Below are 16,335 nucleotides of genomic sequence, written 5' to 3'. Positions count from 1 at the left end.
ATATTATTTTACGTGAAATGATAAAATTGTGTCATCTAAGAATAATATACGAGACTTTTATACGCGTATTCTTTTATCGGTAAAACAATATCCGCATTGTATATTTTGTTTATTATTAGTTTATTATTTAAATAAATTATTTATGTAATTTAATAACTAATTTAACAAAAAGAAGACAAATGTGTTACGATTGATCTTATATAGATTGTTTCAAATATATATATTGTATGTTACAAATCAACGGGAAAGCAATTGTGCGCCTATACCGATCAAATAAAGTTAGCGATATACGAAAGTTCTCTTTTGCTTATAAAATAGTACTTGAAATATTTTATTTATGTTTATTAATTAATAAAACAAACTGTTTACTAAAAATCTTAAGGATTTCATTGTTCGAAAAAAACATTCATTACCGTGAGTATTAATTTGTTATTGTCTTATTGTTAATTTTGCGATATTCGTCGTTGCATCGTGCGTGCGCGTGAATTTTATTCATTCATATCTCTATCTCTATGTATAATATTTGGCACAAGACATTACCGTGTCTCTTGATAAGCAAATTAGCAAATATATAATTAATAAATATATTACTAATTTGATAAACAATTTATATTAATATTAAATTATTATTAAATAATAGCGAGAAATATATTATTCATTCGTTAAGACGCTTGAAAGATCATAGAAATTATGAAAATAATTTTAGGTTACGAGGAAAGCGAGAATCTCGAGTTTGGAGTCGTCTGTAATTCCTCAGAAATCGCTCCTGTTACGCGGGAAGCATGTTGAGCGAGGAGGTTGCAGTAGGTATTCTAACAGCGGCCCGCCTATCCCCACTATTACCCATCGCCATCGGAACGGCGCGGAACGGAGCGCGGCGCGGATGCCCAGCCTACGGCCAATCAGAGCGCTGACAGGTGTGCATAGAAGGGGCAGCAGGCTCCCGCGCTCTGACCAATAGCAGCATGACTAAACGAAGGCAATGTGGGGAGGCAACACCCTCGCTTAGAATACCTCCGTCGACCTCTTTGCCTAACATGCTATGCTAATACTTGAGCTGGCTCAAACGGAGTTTTCGACGCCAGGCAACCTGATTTTCGTCTGACCTCTCAATAGAATATGTATTTTGAGAATCTTTATAATTTTTCGTGTGTCTCAACGAATGTAATATTACTCAAATTTTTTTATTATTTAATTACAATCGAACAATAAAATATTTATTTTACTTAATTATACCTATGCTTATTAATTATATGTAGATATTTTTACAAATAAAATTTATGCGTGTACTGAAAATATAAGATACTTTTTACGTTAAAAATAAGCAACATAGCAAATTGACAATGAGATAACATTGTAATGTACTGTTCACCTTCTCGAGAACTGATTTGAAAAGTGGAATGAGTTCGCCCCGAAACGAGATTCGTACGGGTTCGGAAAAAAAAAACAAGCAGATCCAAGAAATCCTTGGCGCCTTTTTCTTCAGTCGGCTCGGCTTCGCTTTCTAAAGCTGCACGCATTTTGTTTCAGAGTTTTGGCTTCGATTACACGATGTTACGGATGTAGTAGCCGCATCCCACATTAAATGGTGGGGAATTATGTAATCTACTCATCAAATATCTAATCGAAAATCGTTGTGTATCGCGCGCGGATTTTCGGAGTTCTTTCTTTCTCGTCGATCGTACTTTAACACAGCATTCTAAACTTATTATCACTCGGCGCTCGAAGTTTCAAAATGCGACGAACGGCACCAGACGAATTCCGAGAAATACGTTTATTTTAACATTGTTATGTGTTCTTTAATGAGAGGCATGCTTCCTCTAACAGGATTAGACAATAAAGAGTTACAGAATGATGTTGCATAATGCTAGTTGACGAGAAAGAGGTAACAGCAGAGCAAATGCCGTCGATGAGGTATAAGAAGCTCCGAAATGCAATGAACTCTTTATCGTCCAATTTTATTCAAGAGAGCATAATTCGCGTTATAGAACACATAAGAATAATGTTAGAATAAACATATCTCTCGAGATTCATTCGGTGTCGTTCGTCGCATTTCGGAGCCACGACTCTCATCGACGGCATTCGCCGCTACCGTTTTCTTGTTGTCTAACATTATGCAGCAGCATTCTAAAACTCTTTATCGTCTAATATTGTTCGAGAGAGTATGCTTCGCATTAAAGGATACATAACAATATTAAAATAAACGTATTTCTTGCGATTCATTTAGTTATCGTATTTCGGAGCTCCGACTTTGTCGTCCAACGCCGTCCGTCGACATTCGCAGCTACCTTTTTCTCGTTGGCTAGCATTATAGAACGGCATTTTATAATTATTTATCGTCTAATCACATTCGAGAGAGCATGCCTCGCATTAAAGAATACCTACATAACAATATTAAAATAAACGTATTTCTCGCGATTCATTTACTTATCGTATTTCGGAGCTTCGAATTTGTCGTCTAACGCCGCCCGTCGGCATTACCAGCTACCTTTTTCTCGTTGGTTAGCATTATGCAACAGCATTTTATAATTATTTATCGTCTAATCACATTCGAAAGAGCATGCCTCGTATTAAAGAATACATAATAATATTAAAATAAACGTATTTCTCGAGATTTATTTGGTGTCGCGTGTGGTATTTCGGAGCTCCGAATTTGTCACCCAACGCGCCGCCCGACGGCACTTCGTGGCTACCTTTTCCTTGTTATCTAACATTATGCAGCAACATTTTGAGACTCTTTAGCGTCTAATTACATCTGAGAGAGCGAGTCTCGCATTAAAGCATACATAACAATGTTAAAATGAATATATTTCTCGAGATATGTCCCAGTGTCGTTCGTCGCATTTCGGAGCTTCTATATACAACCTTTCCACCGAGTCGGCCGAGCACGAGCACTGCATTCGTTTCAGTTATTCATACATATGTATAGTACATTAAGTACATATATATAAAAAAGTAATTAATAAAAACATTATTAATTTAACAAACAATAGATATTAATATTAAATTATTATTAAGTAATAACGAGAAATATATCATGCATTCGTTTGGCGCTTGAAAGATCATAAAAATTATGAAAAGAATTTTAGGTTATGAGGAAAGCGAGAATCTCGAGTTTGGAGTCGTCTATAATTCCTCGGAAATCGCTCCTGTTACGCGGGAAGCATGTTGAGCGAGGAGGTTGCAGTAGGTATTCGAGCAGCGGCATGCCTACCCCGACTTATTACCCATCGCCATTGGAACGGTGCGCCGGGCGCGCGGAGCGGCTGCCCCGCCTACGGCCAATCAGAGCGCGGGCAGTTACGCCTGGAAGGGGCAGCAGGCTTCCACGCGCTGACCAATGACCGCGACGATACGAGGAGGCAATGTGGGGAGGCAACCACCCTCGCTCGGAATACCTACTGCAACCTCCTCGCTCATCATGCTTTCCTGCTACTTCAGATGATTTTACCGAGGTTTTCGATGCCGAAAAATTGAATTCTCACCTGACCTCTCAACCGAATAAATTGTTCTAATAATTTTTACGGTCTTCTAGGTATCTCTAGGAGTACCTAATCAAATTATGGCTATTGTTTAATTATAATCTAGGATTAAAGTATTTAATTTATTTACTTATTACTATATTTATTTATTATACATATTTTTAAATTTTAAATAGCTATAATAGTTGCGTGAATTATACATACGCCAAAAAAGCGACGTCACAAATTGAAATTTATTTTTCAAAACAATTTTTTAAATGAACCAGTTGTTAGCGTTTATTGGTTTATTAAACAAGCACTGTCAATATAATTAAAAATGTTTCTTGATCGTCTAATGTCACGCGTTGTTTTTAGATAGAAACTTTGCGTTTCTTGTCGTTATGCAATAGTATTCTAGATTTTCTTGTCATTTAAGTGTTTATAAGATTGTATGGTATGCATTAACAAATACGTAGAATTATTAATTATATTAACAATAATATTTCTCTAGATTTGTTTAGTTTCGCGCATTAATTTCGAAGATTTTTATTGTCCGCGTGCCATAATATTTTAAAACTATTTATCGTGGAAACTTTTACAGGCATGCATGCCATTCATTAACAAATATACGTATAGCTTTATTAATATAATTTTTCTCGAGAATCGTTTAGTTGCGTGTCGCGATTTGAATTAAACTTCATGTTTTTTATAGATCTTTATTATGTAAATATTATAGAATTTTTTAGAATTGAATGCTTTGCAAGAATAAAGAATGGTTCTCGAGAATCATCCAATTATGTATTATATGTTCCAATATTGCATTAATTATCTTTTATGTTAAACGCAGAAATGTTTATTTCACCTTTTAAAATCTAATCAATTTATTTATTATGCATCTATTGCGTCTCGAAAAACCGGACGTAAATGAATAAGACTTAAGTTGTATCAATTTAATAAATTCTGTTAATTAATTTTATTATCTATAGCCAAGAAGTGACGTGGGTGATAATCATAAAAAGGAAAAATAGTTTCACAATATTTTATTAGATCGCAAAAAAGCATATGCTTATTTATAAATTCTGCATAATAAATCATGATTTTAATACCGCATAATAAGTTAATTATTAAGATATTTTTATTAGATATTTGTGTATAACTTTTCTTTAATCAAGAACACTTTTCATTAATAACATGGTGATCAAAATTAAAAAAAGCTGCTAAAGAAACTATTTATAAGAATATAAATCTCTTGTAAGTATGCAATTGAATAAAAGTTCTGTAAATTCGATATTCAAATACAATACGTTTAATTTATTAATGATATAATGCATTATATCGAAGCGTATTCACGGTAACATTGACTGTTAATAATCTATAGCTCCAACCTTTATTTCTCCCGCATTAACTATATTTTTATTACAGATATACTTCACAAAAATACAATTTCACATATTTCTTATTTTTATAGGAGTAGTATGAGTAATAAAAATATCGTTTCACAAATATTCGATTCTATATGTTCGTTAGTATAACATGAATAATTCTTCTTTTATTGAATAACTTTGTTGTCATCACAGTTTTTATCTTTCCTAATGCAGTACACAATTCTTGAAACAAGGTAATTTATACGGTTAATTAGAGAAAATATCGCGCTTATTTATCTAATTTATGTATGTAAGCATATTAAAATAATATAAGTGTATATGTGTGTGTAATAAATTCGTGTTGCAGTTTTAATAATTATTCTCGTTTATATGTAGAAACAATTTAACAGTGTGTAAACTTTGCATTAACTTTTGCTACTTCTCTTTGCTTTTTGGCATAAAAGTTAATTTATAATGTCACGTATTTGTATAAAAATAAATAATAGCATTTAAGCAGATCAAAGATAAAATTGTACCTATACACATTTTGATCTTTCCATCATTCAAATATAATCTTCAAATTAATTTGTTTCCTTCGTACTACGAGTCTCTTCATGTGGCTCCCAATGCTGTATAATTGTATATTTAAATATTCATATCAATATATCTCTCTAAATTGTAAATTTCTCTTATACGAACTTTTTTTTTAAATAGTGAATGCATTTGCTTTGCATATAAATAGACCGTAATAAGGAACTAGAGCGCAAACTAGACTACAAAAAATATTTTTATATGTGCATTTGAGAATATACACGCGCGTCATTGTTAATTACATCGGTTATTACATCGATTATTACACATTGGTGTTCTATCACGACAATCGTCGACATTACATGTTGTGTTTTCTATTATCGAAACTTAATAGAGTTATGAGCCGTCGCTCTTGGTTGTGCAGAAAAGATATAATATATCGTTGATCATTCATCAAGATCAAAATTATTCAATGTTCGTGTCCATACGATATGTATAACATCAAAATTATCCGCTTCAAAAAAATATAATGTGTATATTTCAGATTTTCGGCACTTTATTTATCATATCTCATAATGTTCTCGTACGAATTCGAATTGAAATATCGCAAATTAAGATATCATTGGGTGCTTTCCATTTAGTGACACAAGTCGACACAAGTGTCGTTCTGTCTTTACTCATTGAATGTCAAGAAAGATAGAATGACATGTCGACTTGTGTCACTAAATAAAAAGCACCCATTATAAATCTTGTTTGCGACTAATTTCGTAGCACATTTTATATTTGCAGATACAAAAAAGAAACAACGAAAGATAGTCGAAAAACGAAGTCTTATAACAATATATAACAAAAATTAAATCGTACATAATTAAACAAACGTCACTAAAGAGAGAACTTATTCTAAATTTATACAAACTCTTATTACTATATTATCAGGTATACTAATGTAATAAAATATATAAAACTTAAACTTTTAAATCCGCATTTTCCGCTTCTATGTGATCCATACTGAGAATGTTCTATGCGCTGTTAATAAACTGTTTAATAAATTCAATGGCACTTGCATTGTAAAGCTCACATAATATAATATATTATGTTATGTGAGCTATACATATATGTATATATGTATACATATGTGAATTTAGTACGATATATATGTGTACATATGTGAATTTAGTACATTTTAAGTTTTTTTTATTAACTAAAATTAAAAAAACTTTTATAATGTTGTACTAAATTCACATATGTATACATATATATCTTCTTCGCAGGAAGCTGTGATAAAACATTATGCATTTTCGTAGATGTAAAGTGAAAATGTAAATGTATTTTCTATTCTCTATTCTCTATTCTCAAATTCATGGCTTCGTAGAACCTTCTTTATTAAGAGCTGATCAAATCTCAATATAAGAGATAAAAAATATATAATTTGCCTATCTTGATCTTCATCAAAATTAGTAACTTGTGCTCCTAGATATTTATGGAGAAAACGTTTTTTATAGAAAAAAATTACAACTTGGAAAAATCATATTAATATAAGAACGAGAATGTTTCATTAATACATATCTCTTTTCTGTTTTTAAAAAGATCCCTACGAACAATATAATAAAAAAAAACCGATATAATTTTTACATTGTTTAAAAAATAATTACTTTTAATGGAATATTCTTAGTACATATGCATATGTACATATATGTATACACATACGTATTTATGGGAAATATAGTCATAACTTGAGGTTTGTGCAATCTGAATTGAAATTAAACCGAACGTATGTACACTTAAAGTTCGTATTTTTCAATATATAAATTATTAATATCTTAGTATCTATTTTTTGTTTGTAACTAATATAATTTAATATATATTTTAAATCATAAATTAATTAAACATTTTTTCTTAAATATTAAACATATTGTGATTCGTACAGAAATTTCTTTTTTTATTAAAATATTAGATCATACCATCCTTTAGTCTTTGGTCAATCTTAAATGTAAGCAATTAACTTAAATGATTAACGTTAAATTAAATAATTATTGAAAATAGTAACTATATTAAGATAAATACATACCAAAAATTATGGATTAGAAAAAAGATAACAAAAATACTCTTCTCAAATCATGACTATATCTTTCCAGACCTTTTATGGACTATATTTATGATAGTAGATAGCAGACTAGACTCTACTAACTTTTAGAGTACTAAAAATCTGTTTTTATTTGATAATATTTTGTCCTAAACTCTAGAATAATCCAGTTCCACAACAATAACCGTTTTTAGTGTTATTAGCAATTAGAATTTATAAAAGTTTCTTCTCTTTTTTTCAGTTTATATAATTTTTAATCGCGGAATCTAAAAAGCAGTCTTTCAAAATAATTGCGCATCTTTTTATCTTCAATATAAAGTCAGAATATATGACTTCTTTTGAGACATAAAAATGTTTTTACGAAAAGCATAATTTGTGTGTGTGATTCAATCGATAATATAAAATACTAAATTAACATAATTATTTTATCGTATAAGTACATAGGGCCATTTCACAGGCAATCAGTATATTAAACATAAATATTCTAATAAAATAAAATGCTCATCTTGTTGCACTAATTAACACTTCAAAATACTGCTTGTAAAATTAACATCTAATTTTAAGTTAAAAATAATTAGACAAAATGTAAAGGCTTTAATAACGCTCTTAATATTTCTAATCATCAACTGCATAGAAAAAATTTAAATTATATAAATTTGATAAAACAAAAAGTTATAATTATTTGTATTAAACTAGAGATATAAATAAAACAAACTATTATATAGAAAAGGCACGATATAGAAAAAATGCCACGTTATTCAGTAAATTATAAAAATATATCTTGTACAGTAGATCAGAGGTAATGTTAAAAATTGATACGTTAACAATTCATATTAAGACTGTTATACATGTTAAATTTAATTTCATTAGTCAATAATTCAAATTTGTATACATTTTTAAAACGATTGTTATGCCAAATTTTTCTAGATAATTTCATTTATAAAAGATTTGATTTTTTGGAATCTTATGTCTCAACAAATTATTAATAATGTTAAAATTCGGTTTTAAATTTAACCAAAATTAGCAATACATATTGTACATTTGGTTTAAAAATAAATAAAATAGGCTCTATCATGTTATTGGCATTGAACACTGTGAGAACATTATATATTTGGCTGCAATGTCATATGTTTACTGAAAATTCGTTGCGTAAAATAAAATTTTGCTAATCAAATTTATACTGAATCATAAGCTTCGCTTAAATAAAAAATACTCTAAAGAAATTGTTACGTATAATTTTCAATCAGCCTAGACCTCTTATTGAAAATTTAAAGCTGCATACAAAGCTCATCGTATATAGTCGCTAAATGTAGTTGTGGAAGAGTTGTAGAAATTATGTGGTACGTAACAGAACTATACTTTTCATAGTTTTTTCATCAACAAGTGAACAGGATATCTTTCCCTACTTCTTGATGTTATTCCTGTACTACTATGTGCCGTTTGAGAATATACTAGCATCCTACATAATTTGTCGATCTCTTCGTCACTCGAGCTAAATCTATTCAAATGTCTGTCATTAGCAGAACTTCGAGAATCATCACAGTTCTCAATGTCAAATCTTAATCGCGATTCTACGTGTACAGGGCTAGATGCTCTGGTGGCAGGCGCGGTCCTGCTACGAGATTCAACATTTCTCAAAGGGATTTTACTAAGACCCTGATTATGATTTACATCCAGTGTTGAAAAATATCCTTTTACAGCACGACGTACCGTGGTATGATCTTCCAGACTGTGACGCTTCACGATCTGCTTCGTTTCCTTAGTATCGGGAAGCTTCAAACTGAAATTCGTGGAATGACGTTTGGTTCGATCCAGCGTGCATTTAGAGTTAGTAAACTTTAATTTGTCTTTATCCAGTATCAAAGAATTTCTTTTCAATTTCTCGTCTAGAGATCTGTCTTGGCTAGCGTCCCACCCGAATCTAGTTCTTCCGTGCGGAGCGGAGTACCTTTTAGTCCTCGCATCGGTCTTGGACAAGTGCTGGTCGCTCAAATTCTCCTTCACCATGTTGCGTTGTCGCAAGCCCTCTTCATAATCTATCGAAATTGATGTGCTTCTCAACGAGTCACTCTCACTTGTTCCACGTTTCATACAATCTTCGTATTCAACGGAGGAATGTCTCTTAAATTTCCCCTTATCGAAATTCATGCTGCTTCGTCTAGGCCGAATCGTAGTATTTGGTTGCCTCCTTGTAGCAATAAAATCTTGCAAATGCGGAATTTTTGACGTACTTTGAGAAACGGAGAATTGGGTGGGTATCCTAATACCAGCATCTACCAGGAATTCATCGTCTGACTGCATCACGGACATTTCCGGCATGGAGCTAAAAGCCCAACAGGAATTATAGTGAGCTGCGTTTGTTAGTGCCCTTAAAGCGGCGAAGTTCGGAGCTCTATCCTTGCCACTAATGTTAGTAGAAAATTCATGCGGATAGTCCCGTGTTAGTACGGAATGTTGCTGCGGCTCTTGCTTATTCTCTTTTACAAGCGACAGAAAAAAAGATTTGGTAAAAGTGGAAGGACTATATTCGTTCGCTTCGACTGACTGTTTTCTAAACTTTGCGTGGTCGTTGTCGGTATCGTAATATGAACGGTATTGGGAGTCGCTTTCATACTCTTGTTCACAAGCATCCGGCAATGTCAAGAGAGCCTGGAATACTGCTAACTTGGAGCAGCTACATTGCGGCTTAGGCGTAATATAATCATTAGATGATCCATTCACAAAGTCAAAATGCGATGTATTAGTATGCGAGTTGACATGCCCTACTTTTTCCCAAGGATGTGTTAGTTGGATTCTGTTAAATATAAAGCAGACATAACTTAAAATTAGTTAGAGTTAACAAAACACTCATTCATACTTTAGCACATATTGATAAAAAGTCTTTAAATAACAATAAGTATATTTAGCTATCCATAATATTCATTAAGCAGTTGTAAAATTTTAATTTAAGCATATAAAACTAATTATGTTATCTTTAAACATGCATTAGTTTTATACTCTTCTGAATCGTATTTCTTTTCAAAGTTAAATCCTCCTTACCTCGTTTTTAAACTTTCGATTGCTTGACGCGAAGATGCAGTTCCATCTGTAAGACATCATTATTTCATTAAGACAATTAATAATTATTAATAGCTGCTACAAATGGTCTCATTAATATTTTCTTTTTTTTTATTCAATTAAGTTCTGATTAGCATTAGTTAAAATCCGATTAACTAATTACTCTCTTCAATCGCTAACAATTAAAAATTTGTACTTTGAAAAATGGCTTGGGCTTGCAAGACAGATGACAGGATTACTTGGATACGAATTTCCGCTTCTCAACTTCTGTTATCATTAAATAATATGAGTTGCTTACATTTAATTAGTAATGATTTTGTTTCATGTAATGCTTCCTTATTCTTCATTAAATGCTCACCTTTTGACTGTGATCTGAAACATAAATTTGCATAGCTTTAATAAAAGCTTTAATAATATATAATAATCCGAGAACAGATTCGATGTTATTATTTAATAAATTAATATATATAATTTAAATTCAACTTACAATCCTCTTGTAGAACTATCAGTTCCTGTTCTTGTCCAACCTAAACAAATATTATTCAATTATTTCAATTCTTAGTAAATATTCAGTTTTTTCTGATTAATATCATCATTAGACATTGAGTGCGTTCCGGCAAGACACCGCTACTGAAGCGCTACCGTAGCGCTACACAGCCAATAATCAGTAACGCTAACTATAGCATAGCGCTACAAAATATAGCAAATAAGCTTGAAAAAGCTGTATCGCTTCAGCAGCGGTATCTTGCCGGAACGCACTCATTTTTAATTGCTTGTAAAAGTTAAAAAGTTCTGAACACTTATTGCTATTAAATAATGAACAAATTGTATATAATCAAATAAAATACATTCCGCGATTCAAAACACAAATTATGTAATTGATGATATATTTGTATGAGCATGGTCATATTTCGTAATTAGTTAAGAATCTCTCTATCTAATCACATGTAATTTACTAATATTTTCACTTAATAATGTTTAATCAATAAAGATAACAGACATCGAACATCACTGATAATATATATATTTAATAATACCTTTCTTTACTATAGTTCCACTTGCTGGTTTTCCTGCACCTATTCCCGACAACTTCTTTTCTTCTTCCAACTTTTTGGCATCTTCCACATCTTGTCTGGTAAGCTTCGTTGTTAACTATACAAAACATTGTATTCAGAAAAAGATATTTCTCCTATAAATTGTATATTCATTAAGTTGCTTACACTCTGGCCCTCGTACTTGACATCCATCTCATCTAACTTCTGTGTAACGCTCTTTAAAATAAATAGTACGTCTCTATCCTTTTCATTGTTGATCAAATGTCTCACGACCGACTCCAATGATGTTAGTAATTTCTTATCGGTCGGCATCCACAACTGACTTTTCAATTGTGGCAGTAAAGATACTACTTTCATTCTTATATTAGCTATCGGATCTTCAGCCAGATTCAATAAAACAATGAAGAAATGTTCTTTAAAATATACAGAAGAAAAAATTTCCAGTGCTTCGACCATCATACGAACAAACATCATTCTCACGTAACAATCAGGATTATTGGCTAAATCTGTAAAGATTCTACTGCGCAGTTCTGCTCTTTGTATGGGTTTCATATTGTATCGTAGAAGGAGAAGAAAAAGTGTTCCTGCAGCAAGACGTACCGGTATTGGCCGCTGAAATTTTCAAATTACATATATACATTTAATAAAACCATAAAATTTTAAAGAAAAATGAAATTATAGACTTACTGCATGCAAAATTCTGGAGAAAGCCATTGGAATAAAGTACGAGTATATAAAATCACTGGGAAAACATTTAGGTAAAATCTCTAGTTGCGCATGCATTAATGATGCCAGCCTCCAATTGTGTGTGCCCGCAACTTCAGCTTCACATTTTAATAAAGCTTTACCTATTTCCATCAAAGAAGAATCCTGCAATGAATAATACAGTATCTTAAGAACTGGAACTTATTTTGAATTACAAACTATATGATAAAATTGAATTACCATTCTATCTGTTCCAAGAGTTTGACTTTCGGCTAAGCATTCCAACGTTAATCCTATATGAGGAATTAAACCCTGCAGCACTTCCTCAGAATCATCTTTTAGCAATTTTATTAAATTTCCTTTTATCCGTGCACTTTTCGGCCCTAGGACCTTTGACACCTACAAAAAAAATGATTGTTTCATTATACATATATATAGTTTTATTATACATATATAGTTATAATTTAATAAGTGTATTTAATCTTACTTCATGAATTCCACACGCAACGGTTTTCCGAACCATATAATAATGATCACTTGTCAGTGCATCAAATGTTGTAAGTATTGCATCTATATCTTCCGAAGAGCCTGATACGAAAATAAACATTGCTGGCAAATTAAATGCACAATGTCTTCTGCATTCGACATATCTTTCATCCTGTGTAGGATTGCTGCTAATCTACGAAATTAAGATAATAAATTATTTCTAATGGATATTATATATTATGTACTATACATTAATACACATTGCAAGAAAATTTTACAAAAAAATAGTTGTATATGTATAATGTACATATACTTATTTTATAATTTATAATATATATATACTTACAAACGTAAAGTGTGGTTTCTCTTTTTTCAGTGATGGTATTCCCATTTGTGCAAGTTGTTGGAAGTAATTTATGAACCATGCTTTCTCGAACATTGATAAACACTCTGAAAATATATTTATTACATATATATGCCATTTTTATCATTTGAATATTTAAACACATAGTGCTGTCAATATATAGGGGAGAAGGAGGCACTTTAGGACAGAGGCAGTTTAAAACATCTCGAATAAAGGACAAATATACAAGAGTTACTTCTTACTTTCTAGGCCAAGTACAAGTTTTCCCAGCTCTTGCGCTATTATACATATCACATTATCTTCCGATTTAGCTGCATTTTCACATAGCTTCTTAATAAGTGGGGCTATTATATTTTTTATTGTATCTGTAAACAATTTATGTTCAAATTAATTTCTTTTCACTACTTAATTTGTGTCAAGTGTATTATCAAGTTTACGCAATTTTTATGCTATTAAAACATAAAATAGCTCCAAAATATATAATTACTCACCTTCCTGAAGATGAGGTAGTAAATACACTATTGTCTGTACAGAGGCGTATCTTACACTGCTTTCTTCGTCACTTGCTAATTCTACAAGAGATGGTAGTAAAGCAGGTTTTACAGATTCAGCACCGAGACCTTCCGCAACAAAACGTAGCTGCAAACAGATACTAGCTCGCACTTCACTGCTTACATCCTGACAAAGGGAGTGCACCGTTGGTAGAACTTCCTTCTGTATCCTAATAACAATTTTAATAATAGTACACTTATTTATTAAATAGAATGTATAAAGAATGAATTATAAATTATTTAAATATTTTATATAGATTTTTGGTTTAAATATTTCTTTTACATCACAAAAGTATAATAGGCAATTGTCTGGTCAATGATCTAAATTAGTTCTGCTAATAACTAAATGTTATTGAATAATTTGAATAACTAAATACATTAAGATTTTATTATACATAAATTTATGAAAACAATTGTATATTCGAATATACTCACATAGCAGAATCAAATCGTGTACAAATCTTTCCCAATAACCTGCTGCACGTTATCCTGGAGTAGATAGGTTGTGACAATTGTCCCTTACTTATAGTCAATGGAAGAATCTGTATGTGAGAGTGTTCTTGTTACCATCCATCCAAAAGAGTGCTATGTTGTTACATTTACAGCGATTTAATATCTCAAACATTGATCTATAGTATATATATAATACTTTCTTTGTAAGTCTCTATTTGCAAACACTTAATTGTATTTTATTTATATTATTAGTTTCTTCAGATTTAGTTTCTGTCAATATGTACTAAGTAAATGAAAGAATTGTTTTCTTTTTCATCTATCTATTTAAACAAATTGCTAAGTATGTCAATTTTTTAAATTGCCTTTTACAAACCTGTGCTCTTATGACTTCTACCGGCAGTAATTCTATCACATCCAGTAAGGTCTCCAACCATGCATGACAGATAACTTTAACATAGACACATACAACAAGAGTTAGAGACAGATATTGCGATAATAGGCGAATATTCAACTTTTAACTATAAAATACTGTGTTCTAAGGCAACAATTATTAAAAATAAAATGTGTTTACCTGGGTCACGGCTCTCTAAAGAATTTAATATGCTTTGAAGGAATGTCTGACTAAAAACATTATGGCTGACTAATTTTTGTTCTAAAATCGTTTTGAATGTGGATGACGCTGCTATGTGAAACTCGGTTGACGCAGTAGCCAGAGACTGCTGCATCTTAGGTACCACTCGAGACATACATGATTGCGTGTCGGTAGCTAAAAGACTTGGTAAACTTTGTATAACACTAAGTTTCTGGATCTCATCTCCCTTCCTGTGAAAAAAAAAAAGAAAATTTCAATGCTTTCTTAAGAACCAACACAGCTGTCATTCATCTGTAGCCTTCTGATCGCTTTCTCATTTACACGACACGTGAAATTACTATTCTCATTACTATATACTTTTAAACAAATTAATGTACACATACATATAATGTGTACCAAAAGTCAGGCAGCGTATATCAATCACATTTAATTAATTAATACTTTTGTCAGGTTGTTGTACCGTGACATCTGAATTAACGAAAGACGAAAACAGAGTTCTTATGCCACGCAACACATTCAGTCGTTTGCGAGTTTAATTCCAAGCATCCCGACGGGGGCCTCCAATCAATTACAAAACTTGGTGAATTACTCGTTTGTTTCAGAGACACAGAAAAATGTTTGATTATCAAGTGAAGCAATGGTCAAAGTTCCACGATTCCACAGAGACGTTTACACGGGTCAGGCAACTCAAGCATCGAATAAAAACTTATATAACAAATTGTCCGTCAGGTCTGACTTTCGGCACACCCCGTATACACGCGCTAAGGTATACACAATAATTTACGGGAGAGACAGCCGCGCGGCGTGTGTAGTTAACCTAAATATCCACGGCGAGTTTCGCGAATCGTTCGCGATCCTGGCATCGTTCGCGCGTCGCGACGACGCTCGCGCGAGGCACGTCGTCTTTAAAGGACTATAATTAGCGCACTTAACTATGATGACAGGACAGTGTGCGCGCTCCTTGAACGACCGCGCGGCTATTTTTAGGAGAGAGCGCGCGCGCACGGGGTACGAGGAGGGTAACAAACTCGACTCCCGGCGAAAGGGGGTGAAAACTCACGATCGGGCACGCGTGGGGAAAAAAAAAAAAAAAAACAACGCGGAGGTACTCACGGATCGGACGCAATCTCGTACGGGGCTTCATCTCCCTCTTGCAGCATTTTCGAGGCGCATCTTAGTCATCGACTCGTCGTCGCGGCCAGCGAGCGCGGCGGGATCGATCAGGTTCGCGGTTCCGGGAAGATACCTCACGCGAATGGCACGATTGGCACGCGCGTGTTCATTGACAGCGCGCGCGGACGAGAGAAGCACGCGCGACACGCGAACCGCGAGAACGCGAATGACAACTGAACGGGGGGATCGAGGCGCAGGGCGCAGGCCGCGATTTCTCTCTCTCTCTTTCTTTCTTTCTTTCTTTCTCTCTCTCTCTCTCTCCGAGCCGAGCGCCTATCGATCACAATCCGTACTCGCGGCAGTCGCGGCTGCTCGCGGCCGGATTGCGTACCAGCGCGACTGGAGCGCGCACGAATCCGCGCCGAACCGACACGAGCGCCTGCCCACGCATCTGACGCATCAATTCAACTGGGCGGCGAGGAGACGCGCACGTTGTACGGTCGCACGTCGCACGTCGCAC

The 16,335-nt window shown here is 33.1% G+C and overlaps 1 protein-coding gene across 4 annotated transcripts; it reads right to left on the bottom strand.

Annotated features, from left to right (window-relative positions):
- Nucleotides 1-4,751: 4,751 nt before the first annotated feature.
- LOC139772977 (serine/threonine-protein phosphatase 4 regulatory subunit 4) lies at nucleotides 4,752-16,273 on the bottom strand. Of its 4 annotated transcripts, none has more exons than XM_071707093.1 (16): nucleotides 15,816-16,273; nucleotides 14,682-14,932; nucleotides 14,484-14,557; nucleotides 14,093-14,199; nucleotides 13,598-13,827; nucleotides 13,349-13,471; nucleotides 13,089-13,192; nucleotides 12,744-12,935; nucleotides 12,497-12,655; nucleotides 12,239-12,421; nucleotides 11,717-12,163; nucleotides 11,534-11,648; nucleotides 10,984-11,023; nucleotides 10,795-10,868; nucleotides 10,479-10,524; nucleotides 4,752-10,233 (listed from the first exon to the last, which is right to left on the bottom strand). In XM_071707093.1, exons 1-16 carry the CDS (start codon nucleotides 15,860-15,862, stop codon nucleotides 8,802-8,804), a joined length of 3,624 nt encoding a protein of 1,207 aa, XP_071563194.1. In that variant the 5' UTR covers nucleotides 15,863-16,273; the 3' UTR covers nucleotides 4,752-8,801. The 4 variants fall into 4 exon arrangements, with proteins under 4 accessions (XP_071563194.1, XP_071563195.1, XP_071563196.1 ...); XM_071707094.1 differs by having other exon boundaries at nucleotides 10,855-10,868; XM_071707095.1 differs by having other exon boundaries at nucleotides 4,752-9,762; nucleotides 15,816-16,271.
- Nucleotides 16,274-16,335: the final 62 nt, after the last annotated feature.

The sequence above is a fragment of the Temnothorax nylanderi genome, unplaced genomic scaffold, assembly GCF_030848795.1.
Source record: "Temnothorax nylanderi isolate EJ_2023f unplaced genomic scaffold, tnyl_v1.0 TNYL_tig0056_pilon, whole genome shotgun sequence".
NCBI classification, from domain to species: Eukaryota; Metazoa; Arthropoda; class Insecta; order Hymenoptera; family Formicidae; genus Temnothorax; species Temnothorax nylanderi.
This window is presented reverse-complemented; position numbering and strand designations above follow the sequence as displayed.

Coding starts and splice junctions, on each gene's coding strand:
- LOC139772977 (XM_071707093.1), bottom strand. CDS start 15,862: ATGCTGCAAGAGGGAGATGAAGCCCCGTACGAGATTGCGTCCGATCC. Junction 13,828..14,092: donor ACACGATTTGATTCTGCTAT/GTGAGTATATTC, acceptor AATTGTTATTAG/GATACAGAAGGAAGTTCTAC. Junction 10,234..10,478: donor ATCGAAAGTTTAAAAACGAG/GTAAGGAGGATT, acceptor TATATTTAACAG/AATCCAACTAACACATCCTT.